Source organism: Pipistrellus kuhlii, unplaced genomic scaffold (assembly GCF_014108245.1).
Source record: "Pipistrellus kuhlii isolate mPipKuh1 unplaced genomic scaffold, mPipKuh1.p scaffold_m20_p_12, whole genome shotgun sequence".
Taxonomy (NCBI): domain Eukaryota; kingdom Metazoa; phylum Chordata; class Mammalia; order Chiroptera; family Vespertilionidae; genus Pipistrellus; species Pipistrellus kuhlii.
In genome coordinates, this window is record NW_023425427.1 from 8,254,892 (window position 1) to 8,273,715 (window position 18,824).

General features: G+C 50.0%; 1 protein-coding gene across 15 annotated transcripts in view; it reads left to right on the forward strand.

Annotated features, from left to right (window-relative positions):
• PTPN3 (protein tyrosine phosphatase non-receptor type 3) overlaps nucleotides 1-18,824 on the forward strand; it is a 127,184-nt gene that overhangs the window by 61,624 nt on the left and 46,736 nt on the right. For 7 of the 15 annotated variants that reach the window (XM_036433060.2, XM_036433061.2, XM_045579928.1 and 4 more), the window contains exons 3-9: nucleotides 1,761-1,868; nucleotides 1,945-1,990; nucleotides 4,538-4,616; nucleotides 8,779-8,823; nucleotides 11,895-11,947; nucleotides 15,677-15,797; nucleotides 16,907-16,994. In XM_036433060.2, the coding sequence (XP_036288953.1) occupies nucleotides 1,761-1,868; nucleotides 1,945-1,990; nucleotides 4,538-4,616; nucleotides 8,779-8,823; nucleotides 11,895-11,947; nucleotides 15,677-15,797; nucleotides 16,907-16,994 (540 nt within the window). Of the gene's footprint in view, nucleotides 1-1,760; nucleotides 1,869-1,944; nucleotides 1,991-4,537; nucleotides 4,617-8,778; nucleotides 8,824-11,894; nucleotides 11,948-15,676; nucleotides 15,798-16,906; nucleotides 16,995-18,407; nucleotides 18,529-18,824 lie in introns of those variants that run through there. The other 8 variants (XM_036433066.2, XM_036433069.2, XM_036433071.2 and 5 more) reach the window with 7 other exon arrangements.

Genomic DNA, 18,824 nt, shown 5'->3' on the forward strand with positions numbered 1-18,824 from the left:
TGTCTCCTGTTCCCGCATCAGATCAGATAACATGAGACCGAGCCAAGGCAGAGGCTGCAGGAAGGGGCCTGACAGTTACCTAATGTCCTCTTCCTAGTGGCTGCGACCTATTTTCAGGTACATTATCTGCACACACATACCCTAAAAAAACTAAAAAAACAAAACTGCTTTTGCTTCTTCTATACGCGGTCTATTTCTGACTCAAATTGTCCTTCAGGCCAGTGGTTTGGTTCAAAGGCTTCCCGAGAAGTCGGGGCATTGAAGTAGGTTTTGCCATTTCCTCAGCGCCCCTCGCTGTTTCTTGGCCCTGTGCCTTTGTGCAGAGGTCCCTGCTTCACATTCTTTTCTCTGCTCCCGCTCCCGCTCCTGCACGCATAGGGGAGGTGTTCCTGAGTCGCCACCCTCCCAGGCCCGGGCCAGGGGCTGCAGGGGGCATGCTTCCAGGCTGAGCTAAACGTTGGTGCTGTCCTCTTGTGTGCTCGCAGTGCCCTGAGCATCTCACAGCTCCCCCGCTGGCCTCAGGAGGGCAGGATTGGACACCCCCTGCCCCCACCGTGCCTCTGTCCCCAGGGAGGGCAGGAACAGACACCCACTGTGCCTCTGTCCCCAGGGAGGGCAGGAGCGGACACCCCCGATAACTCTGTCCCCAGAGAGGGCAGGAGCAGACACCCCTGTGCCTCTGTCCCATGCTCAGCCTCGTGCCTGCCGCGTCAGCTCTGAGTGGTGAAGGCGGCTGAGCCCCACTCTGGATGTGAAGTGGTTGCATGTCCCCACCGGCTTCTCACTTCAGATGACGAGGAGCAGTGAGGCAGATAATCCCGCAGGGTGTCACATGCCGGAGCACTCTGAGGGTATTCTGGGTGTCATTGGAGTTTCTTAGCCCTCTTCCCTCACGTGGTCAGCAGGGAGCTTGTTCAGCCCTGTGCGCAGTCCCTGCCTCCGGAGGAGCCTTCGAGAGCCCATGAGGGATTAGCGTTCTGCTGGGGATAAGCCACGGGTGGGGCACGGGGGCGCGCTCGCTGTGACTGCTGAGTTTCCCAATTAAGGCTTCATCGCTTGGGGAATCTCGGCTGAGGGGAAGCGGGAAGTCTGACAGAATTAAACTGGGCTGTCTTCAGCCCTCCTTGGGTCGTTTTTCTTAGCCTGCTTCCCACACGTACCATGTGGCTTCTGAACTTGCATTTTGTTAAAGCATTTCTTATCTTGGGATATGTGTGCACATAAAATCTCTGAAAGTTTGAACTCCTTATTTACAGTAAGCACTTTTTAAAATAAAATGTTATCTTTTTATTGATTTTTAGAGAGCGAGGGAGAAGGATAGACAGATAGAAACATTGATCAGCTGCCTCCCATGTGCCCCCTACTGAAGATCGAGTCCACAACCTGGGCATGTGCCCTGACGGGCGGTCGAACCCCTGACCTCTTGGTTCATGGGTTGACGTTCTACCATTGAACCACACTGGCCGGGTTACAGTAATGATTTTTAAAAAATATATTTTATTGTTTTTTACAGAGAGGAAGGGAGAGGGATAGAGAGTTAGAAACATCGATGAGAAAGAAACATCCATTTAGCTGCCTCCTGCACACTCCCTACTGGGGATGTGCCCGCAACCAAGGTACATGCCCTTGACCGGAATTGAACCTGGTGACCCTTCCGTCCGCAGGCTGACGCTCTATCCACTGAGCCAAACAGTAAAGATTTTTGACCACTGGTTCTTAATTCGTTTTAAAATGTTACCCACCCGACTTTTTATTCCTAGAAACAGGACACCGGTCAAGTTCTCCTGGACATGGCATACAACCACCTGTGCGTGACCGAAAAGGAATATTTTGGTTTGCAGCATGGCGAGGAATCAGCGGACTCTCCCGTGAGTACCGTCCCTTTAAGACGTGCTAGACTTCTGCACAGTTTGGTTTTTTTATATCTTATGTTTTCTTAACCAGCAGAGGTGGCTGGAATCAAGCAAGCCCATCAGGAAGCAGCTAAAAGGTGGGTGTGACCTTCTCATTTGGACACTCATTTGGTGTTAGTGTATCGTGGCCCAGTTCTCCCCCTAATCATCAGGGTGCCTGTCACACCTGGAACCTGGACTCCAGGTGGTCCAGGCGGCGTGAGTGAGATGCTTCCAGACCAGCCTCCAGGGGTTCCCGCCAGCTGTGAGCAAGACAGGGGAGGGTGGAAGAAGGCAGCCAAGAGCCAGAGAACCCACTTTCTTTTTATAAGGAAGGAGGATGGCCTTTCTTAGCCCAGAGTGAGAGGCAGGGTGGGACAGAGAGGCTGACACACACACACACCTAGTCCTTCCCAGCAGCTTAATCCCAGTCACGGGAAACCAAGGCACAGGTAGGCGGCATCAGAAATGTAACATACAGCTCATCCACCGTGATGATTGCCCCAGGGCAGGTTAACTCCCAGTTCGGCGGGCTCTCAGCATCACACTCTACTTCTCCTTCTGCACCTTAGGCCCCAGACACACTCCTCTGTGCCTGCCTTCATGCTGTTCCCTCTGTTGGCAATGCCTTTCCCTCCTGCTTGCCTAGATCCAAACCTTGTCCTTCTTTAAAGCTGCTCAGATCCCATTTCTTCCCCTATTGCAAGTCCTGAATCCCTCTGCCCCCGCTTACATTTACACTCTCCGCTTCGTGCCCCGGGACACTCTCTCCTTCAGCTCCTAGTTACCTGCCTTTCTCTTTGTCAAGGAGCTTGCAGGGTGAGGGAGGATGACCTTTCTTAGCTTAGAGTGAGAGGCAGGGCATCCTCTCTGCATTCCTTGGAGTCCCCCTCCACTCCCCCCCCCCAACACACAGGAGGTGGCCAGTGAGTGGTTGAGGGGTGAAGGCGGTGGATTTGTTCACAGAAGTGTGCACGCACAAATGCTGCAACCCTAGCCCCCAGATGGGAAGGAGCAGAAACAGTCGTCCAGACCCCGATCCCACAGCTGCTCTCCCCTGGAGCCTGGGCCGCAGATCCCTGTCTCCCATGGGTGTGTCCTTGGCATTCAGAAGTACCCCCAGGGAGCCCCAGAGCCTTTGTGCAGATAACCCCCGGCCTCCTTTCCATTCACAGAGGGATACGTGCACACAGACACGCACAGGGGCTGTCCTTCGTCCTCTGCCTGGTGCACTCCCTCAGGCTTTGGCAAGGCACCCGGCTCAGCTCTGGGAATCTGGTCCAGATCAGATCAGATTTGGACTCTTCCCTTAAGGAGCTCACAGCCAAGTGCGGGGACTCTCGGAATGCTTCTGAAATGGCAGACAGTTGTAGCGTGGTTTGGGGCACATGATAGGATGCCCTGGGTGCACAGAGGAGGGTGAGAAAGACGTGGAGGCTTGTCCGAGGCACACGGTGATGACTTACAATCTAAGTGACAACGTGCAGCCGGAATGCCATCCGGAGGCAGTGGGAGGACTTAGCTATCCCCCGATGCGCAGGTGTTCAGCCTGCACCCAGTGTCACAGCACCACCCACTCTGGCACCCAGGCGCCTGTACACAGGTCCGTGCATAGGTGCACACACACACCAATGAGAGTCTTTGACCCAAGCCAAAGATCAGAGAGGCGATATTAAAGAGAGGGCAGGGTGGAGCCCAGCATGAACTAAGGTAGAGGAGGTGAGTGAGAGGCCCCTGGTGGAGAAGGCTCGAGTTTCAGAGGGCAAGTCAGTGCTGTGCCCTTAGATAGGGCCAATGACTATTACCGAGCAGCAGGGAGGGCGAGACTGACATGAAGAAGGACATGATTCTTAGCAGCACAACCTGGTACTCCCGTATTGCCGTAGCTAGCAAAAGAAACGGGCTTATTTTGTTCCTACAAGCAGTTTTGACTCTTGGTATTGTTGCATGAAGCCATATTTGAGTATGTGAATTATGTAGTATTTGCTGACATGTTGATCACTTTGGGATTCACTTATTGAATAGCATTAAAAGCATGATGTGTCTTTTAGTATAAAAATGTGTTTGAAATGTGGCCTAGCAGAATCAGAAGCCACAGGGCTATCCTTCCGGTTCTGTGATCAGCTGTGTGGCCTAAGGCAAGTGATGTCACACTCTAAGCCTGTAAAAGGGAGCTAGCAGTAGCAGCCTCGCCTGGCCACAGCAGTGTTAAAATCGAGAATGTACATGGAAATGTTTGAAAAGTGTAAAATCTCTATCTGTGGGAGATAATATTTCTTGGTGAATTTTGTATATTCTGCTGATTTAAGAAATTTTTTTAAAATTCCTAATACAAAAAAATGTACCGTATGAACACAGCCCTAAGTTAAGCCTGTACTAGGAAGTATTGTAGATAAAGCCTCATTCTATGCTGATGTTGCAAAAATATTTTACTTCTTATAGACGTGACGATTTCTGAACAGTCAATTACCTTATGCACTCATATATATATATATATATATATATATATATATATATATATATTAATGCTCTTAATGGGAAAGCTATAGTGTAGTGAGAAATGCATCACTTAGGGAGAGCTGCCGCTTATGTGCATTGACTGTTTTTAAAGGGAAATTTTAATTTGTTTTTGAAAAATGTTGTAGGAGGTTTCCCCTGTACCCTGCATTTTCGAGTAAGATTTTTTATACCTGATCCCAACACACTGCAGCAAGAACAAACCAGGTAATAACATTTTTTTTTAAAGTTTTCTACTTAGTATATAAAAAATGAGTGATCACTAAAAATGTGTTCTTTTGTTTTCTCACTGTGGCCAAAGGCTTCATTTGGGTATAACGGCGCAAACAGTTACGATCCAATGAAAATGGAGTGCGGGGTGCAGTACACAGGTTGAAATTTGAGTCAGCTCATTCCTGTCCAGTCTTGGGCCTGCCTCTCTCCCCTCCTGGCACGTGTGATTCCCAGTGCACTCCCACCTGGTCCTGCCTCCCCCACTGGGACCTGTCTCCCTCACCTTCCCCGTCCCCGCCCCTTCTGCCTATAGAGCTCCTGTGTTCAAAGAACAAGTCCTTTCTGCTCATGCAGGCAGGGCTTGGAAGACAAGTTTGTAAAATGCTCGTGTACAGATCCCAGAGCACGTGTCTGCGAAGGGCTAGGATTGCGGCTCTTCAGGATAACAGGAGATCTCTGGGCTAAGAATTCTCTGTGATCCCATTGGCAGGAGGCAGAAAGAAGAACCAGCTGGCCAGCTTCTCTCCTCCCTGAATCCGCCCGTGCAGACAGTGTGTGAACCAGATAAGGGCTGTGATAGGAGTTGTTTACCTCACTGGGCTCGGTGTCTGGCCCCAGCTGTGTGCTGGCGCTGACACGTGGGTTTTCTGGGCAGGAACTGCTGTTTGGAGTGGAGGGGGCGGGCGCAGGAAAGTGGTGGCTGTTTGGACAGGTACCGGGCAAATTCATCCATGCCTCTGCTTCTCCCCATGGCAGCGTTAAGCCCTTTATTGGGGACACTTTTATTTTTCCTGAGGGGGGGAAACTTCCACCAGGAAAAGTAATGAATGGATGTTCAAGAATACTGAATCCTGTCCTGTGCTCACTGTGGCCCTGTGACCACCACGGGGCCGGCGATGTCAGCTCACACACAGGATGCCATCTTGTTTTTTTTACCCTTTCTTTTTCTTTAATGGTAGTCACATGATCACATTTTTACTTTGAATAGGTTTAAAGGCCAAAGATCAGTCTGTCCATCTGTTTTGCCTTCTTTGGGCACCTCTTCCCCTGCAGTTGCCGACTTTGGCAATTTGACTATGTTTACAGTGAAGTTAAATTTCAAGCCGGTCTAAGAGATGTTCATGGTGACCCATTGGGCAACCATGGCCGTGCACACGGTGGTTTGTTTTCCCCCGTACTGGCCCTTTACCCTGCTGGACTGAGGGACAGTGTAGGAACGCTCCACCTAGCAGATCAGTTCCTAATCCCACGGACTCAACGCAAAGTGGAGACATTGTAAGAATATGTGTTTAAAATGACCCTACCAAGGTTTCCCCAAGCCATTACTAAAGCAAAGTTCCATTCAAGGAATGCTTTTGAAATGGCATGGTGGGTTATGTATAAATTATGTATCACCCAGCCCCCCTCTTCCCCCTGTGATGCTCCCCAAAGAGAGAACTTGAGTGAGGGATTGCTGGGCAGCCTAGTCTAGGGCCCTCTCCAGCACCCTCCCTGATCACTGGACATTCACTTCTGTGCCCCTCGGGAGAGACGCTCCCTCGCTCCTGGAGCCTACAGCGTCCTCCTGCCCTGCTGCCTTGACATTTGAGGAAACCATAGGGAGTTCAGGATTGAGAACTGGGAAGGGAGCAAAGGCTGCCCTTGATCTGCAGATGGAGAGGGGGATTGGATGAGCTAGGTGGTAGAATTCTGGCCAGTGGTTGGAGGTTGCAGAAGGGCAGGTTTGAGCTTAAGGTGAGCAATAAGCTAATTTTTGTTCTTAGATCTAAGTCCCATGTAAAGTTCAGTTTGTCCATGCGTTCCTTCTAAGCCCCACTCACCACCTCCCGTCTTCTCCCCAGTGTGGTGTAGCGTAGAGATGTCACCTCCTAGGATTCGGCACCAAATTTCTCTTCAATGCAGCAGGAGCCTGGCAGCAGCCACCCCTGGGTGTGAAAGAAAGAGAGAGTGTGTGGTTGGTTTTTACTTAAATGAAGAGTTTTACCTGCGCTCCTGGCACATAGAATTTCCTGAAACCCCAGCTCGGTAGCTTCTCCAAAAGTTAGAAATTTAGCTCCCGAGAGTCAGAGAAGGAACACAGAGGTAACATTTGTTTCCTAAGGATCCAGGCAGGGAGGCAGGGGTTGCTTTTTCCTGAAGTTGAGCTCCTGGATGGGGTGTGCTCTAAGATCGATCCTTGGAATTCTGAAAATGGGCACAGCCAGCGTCTCTTCTCCAAGTCTTTCCTTTATTCTAACTGCGAAAGAAGTGTCCCCTTGATGATGCCCTCCACGATGGATGCTTCTGAGCAATGAAGATCATTCTAAACAGAATCTCATTTGCTGGCAGACTCGAAATGAGGCTCCGTTAAGATGTCTGGGAGGTCCGCTGGGTTCAGGCCTCATGCCCCTATCCGGGTCCCTTCGTGACGATGTCATGGGGTTCACTCAGGAGCTTTGCTGAATGTACGACAAGGTAGCATTTGATGAACGGCGATGTCCAGCCTCGTGTTCTCGCTTCTATCCCTAGGAAGATGCTCCGATTAGCCGGGCTCATCCGCAAAAGCCCAGCTTTAACCACGGGATTAGGTCTAAGTCTCTCCCTTCTCTCCTTTCTCTCAGTTGTGTTGTGGAAGGAGAGAACACTTAATTCTGGTTGAATGTCAGCTGGGATAAACAGAAACAAACTAGAAAGGACGGATTATGTTCTAGGTGGAAAAGGTAGAGATTCCATTACGGAATAAACGTGAATCAGCAAGTCTGTGTCTGCCGTCTCTCAGGGCTGGTCTTCAGCGCCTTGAGGGAAGCTGGTGATTACAGTCAAAGTAATAGCATCAGTGTTGGGAAATAGATCCTAAGCTTTTTAGCCATTAGCCACGTAAATCTGTAGTGTAGTCAGATTTTTTCCCATAGTGTTAGTGTCCAGGTTAAAATAAGACATAACTGACCCCACATCACCTCTTGGAACATCAGTGTTCTCCTCTGTAAAAAAATGTAGGTGGTGGTCCCTACCTCACAGAGTTATTATGAAGCTGAAATGAGGCGGTACGTTCTAAAATACCATGCACACGGCCCGGGACTGTGCACATAGGAAGGTGCAATACCGTGTGAGGCACTCACGTTTCAAAAGACCAGCACCTTCACCTTTAAGCATAAATTTGAAGGAATACTGGGAATGCTCTGTCTACATGGCCAAAATGATCTCTCTCTCTCTGGCCCCTGAACACTTCTGCTGCATCTGTATTGTATTTCAAGAGGTTTCGCTTTTGTCCTCTTGGCCAGACACTGGAATGTCTATCCCATCTGAGTCCGGGCTTTAAAAAAGAGCAGGAGCGAGCAGCCAAGTGTCACGGGTGTGCCGCATCCCTAAATAGAACACTCTGCAGGCCCTTCCCAGCCTGCACGGCGCTGTGGATGCCTCTATCCCCGTCACCTGGCTGGAGGGCGGGCTCCCAGGCTGAGAGGGGGGTCTGACGATTTACTGAGCTCTGCCCACACCTCACGCCCGGGTTTCGAAGTGATTCTGCTGACAAAGAAGTGCCCAATCCAGCTTGGAGGTCCTGGCAGCCTGCAGTTGACGGTTATGCTTTTGCTGGAGCACCCACAGTTCCTGGGGCACAGGAGAAAACCCAAGCGGGGTGCTTGCTCCCCAGCCAAGGAGATGTCTTCACAGACCCTCCTCTCCTCAGCAACTCCGTGCAGAGGGCACGTGGGTGTGCGAATGTCGCGTTCAGAACAGCAGCCACTCCAGTGTGCAGGGGCTGCCGGTGCAAACGCCTGTAGTTCCTGGTGCTCTCAGACACGCCACGTTTGATTGGGGAGGTCCGGGCTGAGGGTCTGGGACTCACTGACCAGCTGATCCTGGATGGGCTGCTTCCGCCTCGTCCCCCCTTAGGACAGCATTAGGTGGCATGAGGCTCTGCCAATCAAGACTTAGACTTACACAGCCATGTGAGCCATTATTCCTGAAGGGGCAGCTTTGAAATGTGCAAAATGATACCTAATGCTTTAGATTAAAATGTGCCTTTGTGTATTTTATTTTTTAAATAAAGGTCTTATCCTTGATGCATCAATGGTGTTTTGGGTGGGGTTTTTTGGTTTGTTTGTTTTTGTTGTTGTTGTTGTTTTGCTTATTTCAATTAGTATATGATGGATTAATGAAAATAATTGTTTCATAGGCATTTGTATTTCCTACAACTGAAGATGGATATCTGTGAAGGAAGGTAATGAGAATTTTGCATCCTTTTTCCCCTTGTCAGCTGCCAGATTAGCACAATCCCTGGTTCTAATCGAATGAGCATGCACCCCTGGTAGCGACGCTACACGCACACTGAGAGTGGATGTTGAAAGCAGCATTCCGTGTGCTTTGGACGTGTGTTCAACTCGATCCTGGTTTGCAGAGGCTAAGGACCGATAACATTATTTTCATGTTGTTTCGATTTTGTTATAAAAGGTACAAATATCTTTCCCGTAAAGACCTGAGAAATTTTACAGAGAAGGGAGGGACCCCAAAAGTGAACAGGACCTCCTTCAGGAAGGCAGGTCAGGCCGCATTTAGGTCCACTTCGGAGCCCCGACTACCTGCGGGTGATTCATTTCCTCTCTGGGGACACTGCTCGAAGACATGAGCACCTGCCGTGATTCAGCACTTCTTGTGTATCAGGACCATCTCAGTGGCTGGAAAGTGAAGTGCAGAAAGCTCAGGGCGGGCGGAAGACGCCAAGCCAGCGGTCCCAAGTTTGCGCTTGGCTTCCGGAGGAACGTGCAGCAGGTAGACTGGTGGGGACGGCCACCTCATTCCCATTCCCCCCATCCGCTCTCCCACTGCCCGTGCAGTCCTGCTGAGGACGGTCTTCAGAGCCTCCTCGCGCTCTCGCTTTCGGAAGGGAGCTTGCAGGCTGCATAGGACCAGTATGAGTGTGGAGAGCATGTGTCCTAGGGTTTCAGGAGGAGGAGATGCAGGTGTGGGCTGGGAGTCTGCGCACTGCTGCGATGCGCTGGGGTTAGGATTGGTAGCGAGGTGAGGAGGTGTATCCCCCTGGGTGGTGAGTGAAAAGATGCCCCTCCCCCTCACTCATTGGTTTGTCTCACAAATACTTTGCAAGCACCTGTGCTGGCACTCAACTGTGCTGGACGGTATAGGGCAAGGCCCTGCCCTTCCGGAGCTTTCAGTCCAGCTCCCCACGTGTTGGAAATCGATCATCTTCAGTTTTTTTCTCCTCCAAACGAAATCTCCCTTGGCAGTTTTGTGGGAATTGATCGAATTCCTGGCTGAGAACCCTGGGGTTCTTGTCACTACCGGGTTGGCAGGCGGCCCTCACCACCTGTCTGAGGGGAGGTCCTGCCGCTGCCAGCTGCTTCTCAGGATCCTCTGACGGACCTAGTGGATCTAGTGAGCGTTCCTCCTGGGTGTCGAATCGTGCCCTGACCTGTTTGAGCTGTCCGTGATAGGCAGTACCGGAGGCATCAGTTCCTTCTGCTGAGAAAAGCCATCTCGTCCCCCAGATGGAAACCCCCAAAGCCCGGAGAGAAGGAAAGGGTCTGTTAGGAAGATGCGGCCTGTGAGCATCTTCTGCACCTCACTTTCCACAAGGAGTGCTGAATCACAGAGTACAACTCAGGCTTTCGGTGTTCTCTGCTCTGTACCATGTTTACACTCTTAGTGGAGATGTTTTCCTTCCTGACTGACCCGTAGGATTGTTGGGTACTCACTGCACAGCCACCCACACTGGTTCAGGTTGGGTACTCACTGCACAGCCACCCACACTGGTTCAGGTTGGGTACTCACTGCACAGCTCTCAGGAATGCCCACAGACCCTTTAGCTTCTCCCCTAAGATGTTCCCCAAATCCCATTCAACTGCTCTTTCTGTAGCAAGAACCCGGCTGAGATGTCACTGAAGCCCATCTTGGCAGGAGAGCGAGTGGCTGATGTTTGCTCTCCCCATGGACTCTCTGGGTCTCCAGACGAACAGAGAGACAGTGAGCATCCCTGGATGTATCTCCGACTTGGAGAGAGCATTTAGAAGCGCTAAGTCGGGGTCCCGCGGGGAGGGAAGGCCACCTTCCCAAGCAGCTGCAGGGCCAGCACACAGGCAGCACACAAGACAGGCCGGCCAGATTAGTCAGAGATGTTGGGGTGACTCATATCTCCATGGGCTGCCATGGAAACCGTGTGTTTTCTCCCCTTTCCCATGGGTTTGCTGGGAAGAATGCTTTGAAAATCTGTCTCTCCACCCTGCAAGCCTTCATTCCTGCGGCTTCGTTCAGCCCTTCCCCAATGCACCCCTCCCCCTCGCGATGACCCCGCTCCGGGCCTGCTGGCCGGGCTCCTCAGTAGACCGTGGAACCCCGGGTGGAGCGGAGAAAAAGGAGCACTCAGAGGATTTGAAATATGACCGAGACAGAGATGGAATCACTGGCAGAGATGGGGTATACCAAAGGGCAGTGAGCTTAAGAGGGTAGAAGAACAAGTCCAGTCTGGAGCCTGTGGACTCCTGGCAGATGGCAGGAGCTTGAGAGGTGGACAGAGCGTTCTCCATAGACTGGAAGCTTCAGGGCGCACATAGATTGAGGAGTCTTAAATAACTGATTTAATTGGGTAATCTAAAACTCACTGGGACCGATTTGGCTCGGTGGTAGAGCGTCGGTCTAAGGACTGAAAGGCCCCAGGTTCGATTCCGGTCAAGGGCATGTACCTTGGTTGCGGGCACTTCCCTGGTAGGGGGTGTGCAAGAGGCAGCTGGTCGATGTTTCTCTCTCATCGATGTTTCTAGCTCTCTATCCCTTTCCCTTCCTCTCTGTAAAATATCAATAAAAAATATATATTTTAAAACTCACTGGGGTTTTAAAATTCATAATGCCTTTGTATTTTTCCCTTTTAGAAAGTGAGTAATTGAGATTCATTGAGTCAGCAGACCTTAGGGATGTAGTTAGAAAGCCCTAAGAAAAGTCTCATGTCTTTACCCGAAAGATAGGAAGGGCGCCCGTGGACCTAAGCGTTCCATTTTCTTAGCAATATGAGCCTGGCCTCTCTTGACCAGCCAAACTCTGGCCAGCCATGACCTCCATGGCATATGTATTTACGTGTGTTATTTTTAAACATGGAAACGTGTTCTTTCCATTTCTAGAAATCTCTAATGTTACATTCATCTTTGCTGCTTAATAGTTGTATCATAAATGTGTCTTTGCTGTGGCTCATGGTGTGTCTCATGCTTAACTCAAGAAAGAAAAGACAGGTGATCAATGAGTGTTTCGGGCTCGTGTGCCTTTGCTAATGCGTTTTTCTTCTGATAGGTTGACCTGCCCTCTTAACTCAGCGGTGGTTCTGGCATCCTATGCAGTACAATGTAAGTCACAAGGGAGCGTGTCACGAATGAACGGACGGGTTGTTCTGACCCCTGTTTCGGGAAAGCCATCGGCTTCTCCTGTTTGACTGTGTCCCTCTCCCTTCTTAAGGGCAAGCGTCTCTGGTTGTCCGGATAGTTCCTCTCTCAGCCTGACTTACTCTTTCCCTCAGCTCAGGGCTCTTGCACTCAGGAAGGTGGTTGAAGGAAAAAGAGTAGCTGAGCAGTGGTGTGAGGTTTTCTCCCCGGGAGCCCATAAAGTGGAAGACACCTATCGCCCATTACCTTTTCTGGAGGCTTTGCTCACATTTTGGATTTGATTTCCACAACGAACCCCCGTGGCCACCTCTTACAGACCAGGAAACTGAGCCCCACCTAAGTTACGGAATTTGCTGGAGGTCATTCCTGCTTCCTGCTTGGTGTCACTCTACATGCTGCTGGGATCTTAGGAATTTATTTTTAGAGTTTCCATAGAGCTCATGGGTATATTATATTTATATATATATATATATATATATATATATATATATATATATATATATATATATATATGTATATATATATTATATACATATATATTCTACTATTATATATATTAGTAGAAATATAATGTGAGCTCTGTATGTAATTCTTGAGTAGCCACATTAAAAAAGTAAAATGAAACAGGTGAGATTAGTTTTAATATATTTAACCCAGTATATCCAGAATATTATCATTTTAGTATGTAATCAGTGAAAAAACTTATTAATGAGATATTTTACTCTTTTTGTACTATGCCTTTGAAAACCCATCAGTCTTTGCACTGGCAGCACATCTCAGTGTGGACTGGCCACCTTCAAGTGCTCAGTAGTCACAGGTGGCCAGCGGCTGCCATACTGGTGGGCAGGCAGAGGTGGACCAGGCGATGCTGGCGGTGGGGTGAGCACAGAGGACCTGCTGGTCTTGCCTGGGGTGGGGGAGAGGGAGGGAGCCCAGATCAGCTTCCCAGGGAAGATCCCCCAGAAGAGCCTCGAAGATTGAGTGGGAGTTGGAGGAATGGCATGGACACTTGAGATGCCACACGTTTGAGTTCCCGCAACATACTCTCTCGTTTTTACAAAATGTAAAATGCCAGCCAGAAGAATGCATGGGACTGAAAAGGCAAGGTATTTCCCAGGTAGAAGCCCTCGTATCCCTTCCCTGTTGCTATAATTAGCTTTTGCATGTATGGCTTGGGCGTGTGTGTAGTAAATAAAGAGTGCGATGGTGGTCAGAGTCTAGGCTCCACCAGCTAAGCAGCAGTGGGCAGGCCCCTTCCTTGAGTCTCGGTTCCATTATCTGTTTAACGGGGATGAAAGCATCCCCTATGTCAGGGTTATCAGGGGTATCTCTCTTACGGTGACCTCCTTGGAATCAAAGTGGAAACCTCCCTGGGCTTTCCAGATGTTGTGTCACCGGTTAACTTTGTTTCCCCCTAGTGGTCAGCACAGGACTTACACAGAGTGGCCGGCTGAGATTTCAAGGGAAAACCACCCTTCAGGGAGGTTCATCTATCTGTGTTCAGTTCAGACATTGGTGGGTGACTTGCCTAAAGAGAGAGCCTTGCCGTTCATGCTGGGTTGGGACTGCTAGTTATATGATGGACAAAAGAATCAAGATCCAAGAGGGTCTTCTGAGCTAAAGGAACCAACACAGTAAAATTAGTAGGACTCTGCCTCCAGGCTCAGGAACATCATTTGTGGCATTCGGTTGCCCTTTGGGGTCATGACCACTGGCTGCAGCAGCTCTGGCCTGGCAGGCAGGTTGATGGATTGGCAGGTGCACTGGCCGAAGTGTGGATCGCCTGCATTCTGATCTGGACTGCTAAAAAATGGCACTGTGGTCGGACAAGTCCCTTCTCCTCTCTGCACGTTCGTTTCCTGCCCTTTAACATGAGGAGTTTGGATGCCATGGCTTCCTTGACCTTTCCTCTCTGTGGACCCTGGGTCAGGACACCTAAGTGACTTCTGTACATGCCATTGCACACTTAACTGTGCACAGGCTCACTTGCAAGCAACACTTGTGCTGACATCATCCAGTCTGCACATTTCCATGCACAGCTTAGCCACAGTTGGCTGGCCTTCATGGCCTGTGGTTTACCCTTGACCACGTCCGCATGCATAGATCACGTGGCTTTCTGCCCTCTTCCCTTCCAAAGCTGAACTTTGCAGTGGCCTCCATTCAAGTCAGTTCTGAGCACCTACTGCCTGCCATGTCCAAGAGTTAGGCCCTAAAGATGAGTTGGCCCACTCCCAGCCCAAAAGAAACAGTGCAAGGAGGAAACGAACCCTTCCTTACAATGTGATCCCAGAAAGCGGCCCTGCCTGGGGCTGGCCCTGAGGCATCACCCCGCTCTCCCCAGCCCATGCCTGTGTGACGGCGGCGGCCGAGTGGTGTTAGACTTAGAAACCTTCTGTGCTGAGTGGGTACTCTGCAACAATCCTAAGTCCTCAGAAGCCCCTTGGCATTGAAGCCAGCCGCAGGAAGACAACATGAAAACCTTTGGAAAGATGAAATAGCCTTGTCTTGTCAAGAAAGTGAAATACTAGATTCATTGTCTGCCACAGCTAGGCACTGTCTTTCTCACTCCTGCTTCTATACAGATACCCAGGCCAGGTCCTTGGCCCCCCACCCGGGGTTCTTTTCCCCCAGTCTCCCACAGTCAGAGGCACATTCAGGTGCTCGAGTCCTCAGGGCAGCCACCCACACGGGGACAGGTTGGGTACGCACTGCACAGCTCTCAGGAATGCCCATCCCACACAGCCCCCAGCGGGCCCGTCTGCAGAGAACAGTCCAGGACCTGGAGGGGAAAGTGCCATTAGGCCCAGGGGCTAGTCTGGGAGTTCCTCTGTGGGCCCTTTTCCTTCCCCCTCTCTGGTTGCAAGTCCCCAATGTTATTTCCCTGCCAGCCCCATCATCGGTCTTCCTAGCACCCGAGTCCCCTAAGAATGTTTCCTCCTTCCCCCAGACTCTTCCCTCAGCCTTGCCAGGGTCTAGACCCTTCAGTCCCACCTACTCCTATTCCTCACACTCCCTGCCCCACCCCAGGGCCTCTGAACACACCCTGGCTTCCTCCCTTCCACACTTCCTGGACTCCAGGAGGTGTGAGTCAAGATGCAGACTTCACCCATTTCTCAGAGCAGGTCGGTCCAGTGTTAAAACAACCCACTCTGAGCAGGTTCTCCTGTTTTTCTTTATCCAGGGGTATAAGCACAAACTGCTGTGCCGACCAGATGTGGGATTAGAACAGGACCTAGATTCCACCCATCTCCCCTTCCCCTCTCGTGTGACCGACCCCCAGGGGCAGAGAGAATTTGCAGAGAGAGAGAGCCGGCCCAGCGCCTGGCGCGCAGAGAGTAGCCTTGCTCTGAGCGGGTTTCCCTGTTTTTCTTTATCCGGGGGTATAAGCACAAACTGCTGTGCCGACCAGATGTGGGATTAGAACAGGACCTGGATTCGACCCATCTCCCCTTCCCCTCTCGTGTGAGCCCCAGGGGCAGAGAGAATTTGGTTGGAGCACGCGGGGCAGCGCTTCGCCCGTGGGGAGAGGACAAGTCGTGAATGTGGGATCTGGAGCTGAGGCCACGCTCAGGTTCCTGTGGGGGCAGAACTTTTGGGGGAGAATGTTTCCAATTAATGTTTTTTTTTTCTTGTGATGCTTGTAAAAGCAGACCTTGTTGAAAGGACGTTTTCCTCCCCATTCTGTCTTGCTAGCTCATTTTGGAGACTATAATCCTTCCATCCACCACCCGGGCTATCTTTCTGAGAGCCAGTTTATACCAGATCAGAACGATGACTTTGTCACGAAGGTGGAATCGCTCCACGAGCAGCACAGGTGAGAGCAGGGATGGGTGGCCTACTTTGGGAACCCCCAGTGGGTACCGTGAGCCCTGTGTCCCCTGTGTGTGCTCTGTTCTCCTCTCTCCTTTGTTCACGCATCCTTTCAGGATGCCGGGGGTTTGCGAGCCTTTGAGCTGTAACGAGGGCGTGTATATTTGGCAGGACTGGCATTCTGTCACGTGTAAAACGCGGTAAGAGTTCAGGGCGATTTGCTGCGCTCTTGGCCCGGATGCAGTGCAAATCCGTTAACTCCTGAAGGGAAAGGCCCCTTTTAAATCTGACTGCCCCACTCACGGGCCCTTAACCAGCCAACCCTTTGAACAGTTCACCCCATTGAGTAAAATGGTCCACGCCTTCAGGTGGGGTCGAATGCACGGGGCAGGTGGACAGAAGTGCCGACAGGCTGGCTCAGTCTGCAGTCCTCTCTTGGCACCGGGTCATGGAATTGCCTCACTTCCAGAATGGAGCCCAAGGCTTCTGCGACTGCCTGGAGCCGAGCCTTCCCTGCAACAAACACACCCCCTCTGGCCTCCTGGTTCCTCGCCTCAGCTGACTCACAGCTGCCGGCCCCCCCTGACTGGAAGGCCGGTCTCGAGGGACCTTGGGAAGGCCATAAAAACAAAGGCCAAGCACCCAGCGTCCCTTCTAAAAGGCACCGCCAATCCCGCCTCCCAGAATTGCTCCCCCGGCAGGAGCCAACGTCCTAAAAATAGTACAGTGACGTTTGGAAGTTGGAGGCTGCTGCTAAAAGGGTAGATAAAGGCAGAAAGACCTACCCAGTTACCTGCTCAGCAGCTGGGAATCAGTAGGGTGGGAATTCTGAAGGCGACGGACGGTCTCTGCTGTCCGATCATGGGGAGCCCGCTCAAGGAGAAGGCGTCTTTAATAGTGAAATGATGGGCTAGACGTCTGAGTGGACGAGAAGGAAACCCTGGTTTCGTAGAACTTAGGGTTCGATTAAGCTTCAGGAATTTAGGGTTAGGCGCCATGAGGCATTTAGTACCCTTAGGGTAATGCTAGCAGATTTTTTAGATTTGCCTTCAGCTTTTACATCGGAGTTGCCGTCCTCTCATGGGTGCACGCTGCATCTCCTCTCTTCTGCAGTGGGCTGAAGCAGTCAGAAGCGGAATCTTGCTTCATCAACATCGCACGAACCCTCGACTTCTATGGCGTGGAGCTGCACGGTGGCCGGGTAAGTAGCTTGGGCACATTTGGCTTCCAAAAATTACTTCGACTTTAATTTCTGAAAGTTTGGAAATATCTTCTAAAAGTCTTGCTTTTGCAAAAGAAAAAAAAAAGACTTTTTTTTAGATGTTTGGAAGTTTATAAAGTAATATTGAGTGTTGCTGGTTATTTCTTCAGTTGCTTTTTTTCATGGTTGCTTTGTACTTGAAGGCTTTATTTGGGGAGAGTCATGAGGGTTAAGAACCAGTAATTTTTGCATGGCCATTTTATATTGTGGTTATTAAAGCAAAAATGGTATAGAAGTCTGTTTTCTAAGTAACGCTTTAATGAGCTAAGGTTTCTACTATTTAATCTCAGTGCTGCTCAAATTAGAGCTAATTACTCAACTGTCATTTTTTAAAAATTACCATTGTGTGATTATGAAAATATTTTAAATTGGTTGTGTCATTGAGAAAGAGACACATGGATTGGTTGCCTCCTGCAAGCGTCCCCAACCAGGGCCGGGGATCAATCCTGTAACTCAGGTATGTGCCCTTGCCCAGGAATGGAACCTAAGACGCTTTGGTGCTTGGGCCGACACTCTAACCACTGGACAGCACGAGCCAGGGCTGGTTGTGACTTTTTACATAAAATGGACTAACATCAATTATTTTCTGAGCACTTTTCATCTGCCACACAGTAGCTTGTTTCCCATGGGGTATTATCGTTACTCCCTTTTTACAGATGGAGTAACTGATACTTGTGGACTTAATAGCACCTAAGTAGTGGCTTGGGTACATGACCCCAGCCCTTTCAATTGATATCTGACCTTTACTTTTTATAGCTGTAATTGGCCCACATCATATCCGAAAGAAAGAAAATAATTGGTAGAACACCTAGTCATTTGTTCCTGATGTCTCATAGGAAACCATAAGGTCTCATTTAAAGATTATAGCAACCTTTGACATTGGTAGCCTAATTATCTCCTTTTGCAGATAAGACTAAGGGAAGTTGAGTCAGTCAATGGCCACATTTTATCTCTGTATAATGTTTTTGGAATGCATAGAAACACTTCCTTCAAGCGCGTAATTGTGGCAGGCAAGTTAGGTAACAAAGGTAGGTAACAAAGTAGGAAAAACATACTAAATCTAGCCCTAGCCTGTTTAATTCAGTGGAGAGAGCATCAGCCTGCGGACTGAAGGGTCCCAGTTTGATTCCTTTCAAGGGCACAGGCACAAGTTTCGGGCTCAATCCCCAGTAATGAGTGTGTGGGAGGCAGGCAATCAATGATTCTCTTTCATCATTGATGTTTCTCTCTCTCCTTTTCCCTCCTCTCTGAAATCAATATATGTATTTTAAAGATACCGGATCTTACAAAATATCAACTTTGGGACTTGACCATTAAATTTTATTCCATTTGCAAATAATACCTTTTCTCTAGTGGAATGTTGTGGAGAACTTTCTTCCGTGGTGAAGTAGGCTTTATACCTGCTCCTGTTGATCTGTGTTCTCCCCACCCACAGTGCCCCATGAGGGTCCTTTGGCCAGCTGACACCTGCCAGGTAGCAGAGGGAGTAGGGTTACCCCTGGCTATGCCGCATCAACCAAAACCCCCTAAATATCAGAAACTTAACACGGCCAAGTTTCTCTGTAGTTCAGAGTCTGCAGCGGGTCCTGACAACGCCAGGGCGCCCTCCTCCAGGTATGACTCAGCAGCCTAGGCCGCCCCTGTCTGGTGGCCTCACCATTTTTCACACAAGGCCTCGTGCCCGTCACAAGAGGAAGCTGGGGGGTTGCACACCACTCATAAGAAACACACTGTCACTTCTGACCGTATTGCACATAGTCCTATGCCCCT